This window comes from Lepus europaeus, chromosome 18 (genome assembly GCF_033115175.1).
Source record: "Lepus europaeus isolate LE1 chromosome 18, mLepTim1.pri, whole genome shotgun sequence".
Taxonomy (NCBI): Eukaryota; Metazoa; Chordata; class Mammalia; order Lagomorpha; family Leporidae; genus Lepus; species Lepus europaeus.
In genome coordinates, this window is record NC_084844.1 from 48,009,888 (window position 1) to 48,011,839 (window position 1,952).

General features: G+C 49.2%; 1 protein-coding gene across 1 annotated transcript; it reads left to right on the plus strand.

Annotated features, from left to right (window-relative positions):
- The first annotated feature begins 585 nt into the window (after window positions 1-585).
- Window positions 586-1,530, plus strand: LOC133777021 (olfactory receptor 1P1-like). Its single transcript, XM_062216410.1, has one exon. It carries the CDS (start codon window positions 586-588, stop codon window positions 1,528-1,530), a length of 945 nt encoding a protein of 314 aa, XP_062072394.1.
- Window positions 1,531-1,952: the final 422 nt, after the last annotated feature.

The following is a 1,952-nucleotide window of genomic DNA, read 5'->3' on the forward strand; positions in this document are numbered from 1 at the left end:
AATATATTTGAATCATCTAAATTGTGTCTCCTATACTTCCTAGCATCGTGTGTTTAGTGGGTTTCAGTAAGAATTTCCCATGCATGTGGCAGGTGGTTGGAACAAACACATTGCCATTCTTCTCCAGAGTTCAGAGAACAGTGTGCTCGCCTATCATCCAAAGAGAAATATTTTCGGGGCCAGTGCTGTGGCTCAGCAGGTTAATGCCCTGGCCCGAAGCACCAGCATCCCATATGGGCACCGGTTCTAGTCCTGGCTGCTCCTCTTCTGATCCAGCTCTCTGCTATGGCCTGGGAAGGCAGTAGAAGATGGCCCAAGTCTTTGGGCCCCTGTACCCATGTGGGAGACCCAGAAGAAGCTCCTGGCTCCTGGCTTCAGATTGGTGCAGTTCCAGCTGTTGCAGCCAACTGGGAAGTGAACCATCAGATGGAAGACCTCTCTCTCTCTCTCTCTTCTCTAGGCCTCTCCTCTCTGTGTAACTCTGACATTCAAATAAATAAATAAATCTTTAAAAAAAACAAAGAGAAATATTTTACAGAGTAGTAATGGGGCTCACTTGAGATCTTTCGCTGTGACCTCAGGCTCATGGAAAGAGAGAACCAGACCAGCGTCTTTGAGTTCCTCCTCTGGGGACTGTCAGAGCGGCCAGAGCAGCAGGGCGTCCTCTTCCTGCTGTTCCTGTGGATGTACGTGGTCACTGTGGCTGGGAACCTGCTCATCATCCTGGCCATTGGCACGGACAGACGTCTCCACACCCCCATGTACTTCTTCCTCGCCAGCCTGTCCTGGGCGGATATCCTTTTCACCTCCACCACCGTGCCCAAGGCCCTGGTGAACATCCACACCCACAGCAGGGCCATCTCCTACTCAGGATGCCTGGCTCAGCTCTACTTCTTCCTGACTTTTGGAGACATGGACATCTTTCTGCTGGCCACCATGGCCTACGACCGCTACGTGGCTATTTGTCTCCCTCTCCACTACAGGATGATCATGAGCCTGCGGCGCTGTGCGCTCATGGTGACCGCCTGCTGGATCCTCACAACTCTCGTCGCCATGACCCACACCTTCCTCATATTCCAGCTCTCCTTCTGCTCCACAAAGGTCATTCCTGACTTCTTCTGTGACCTAGAACCCCTGATGAAGGTGTCTTGCTCTGATACCCAGGCCAATGAGTTGGTGCTTCTCTTCCTGGGGGGTGCAGTCATCTTAATCCCATTTTTGCTTATCCTGGTCTCTTACCTCCGCATTGCCTCTGCCATCCTCAGAGTCCCCTCCGCCCAGGGGAAGCGCAAGGCCTTCTCCACCTGTGGGTCCCACCTTGCTGTCGTAGCCCTGTTTTTTGGGACGGTGATCAGGGCTTATCTGTGTCCCTCATCCTCTTCCTCCAACTCAGTAAAGGAGGACACAGCGGCTGCTGTCATGTACACTGTGGTCACTCCCCTGCTGAACCCCTTCATCTACAGCCTGAGGAACAAGGACATGAAGCAAGCTCTGGTCAGACTTCTCAGGGGCCAGGTCCTCTTCTCCTGAGCCCACTGACTCCTGCAGAGAGGCTGAATGTGTCCTGTATCTCCTCTCCTCGGCTGGGGGCTTCCAGAAATTTCTACCTCTGGTGTCTCATCTCTGAACCCCACATGTACCTTATCACTGGTCCCATCCATAACTCCCCACCATGAATTTGGTTGAGGAAAGCCATGATCTCATTTTGTTCCTTAAAGTTGACCTGTTAAAGAGTTGTTTACTTGTTTATTTTACTTATTAATAACTTCTCACAAGGAGGAGTGTCTTTTGCATTATTCATAATTCTAAAATTTCATGCAACCTTTTATGCTAATTTGTCAAAAATTTATCAGATTATGGAAAATAGATTAAAGACAAAAATAGCAAATAAAGTCTATCAGAAGGCAAAGAATTTATAACTTTTAGTGAATAAGTATCTGTTTTCTTGTAAA

Excerpts from the sequence above, each read along its gene's own strand:
- LOC133777021 (XM_062216410.1), top strand. The coding sequence starts at position 586 with ATGGAAAGAGAGAACCAGACCAGCGTCTTTGAGTTCCTCCTCTGGGGA.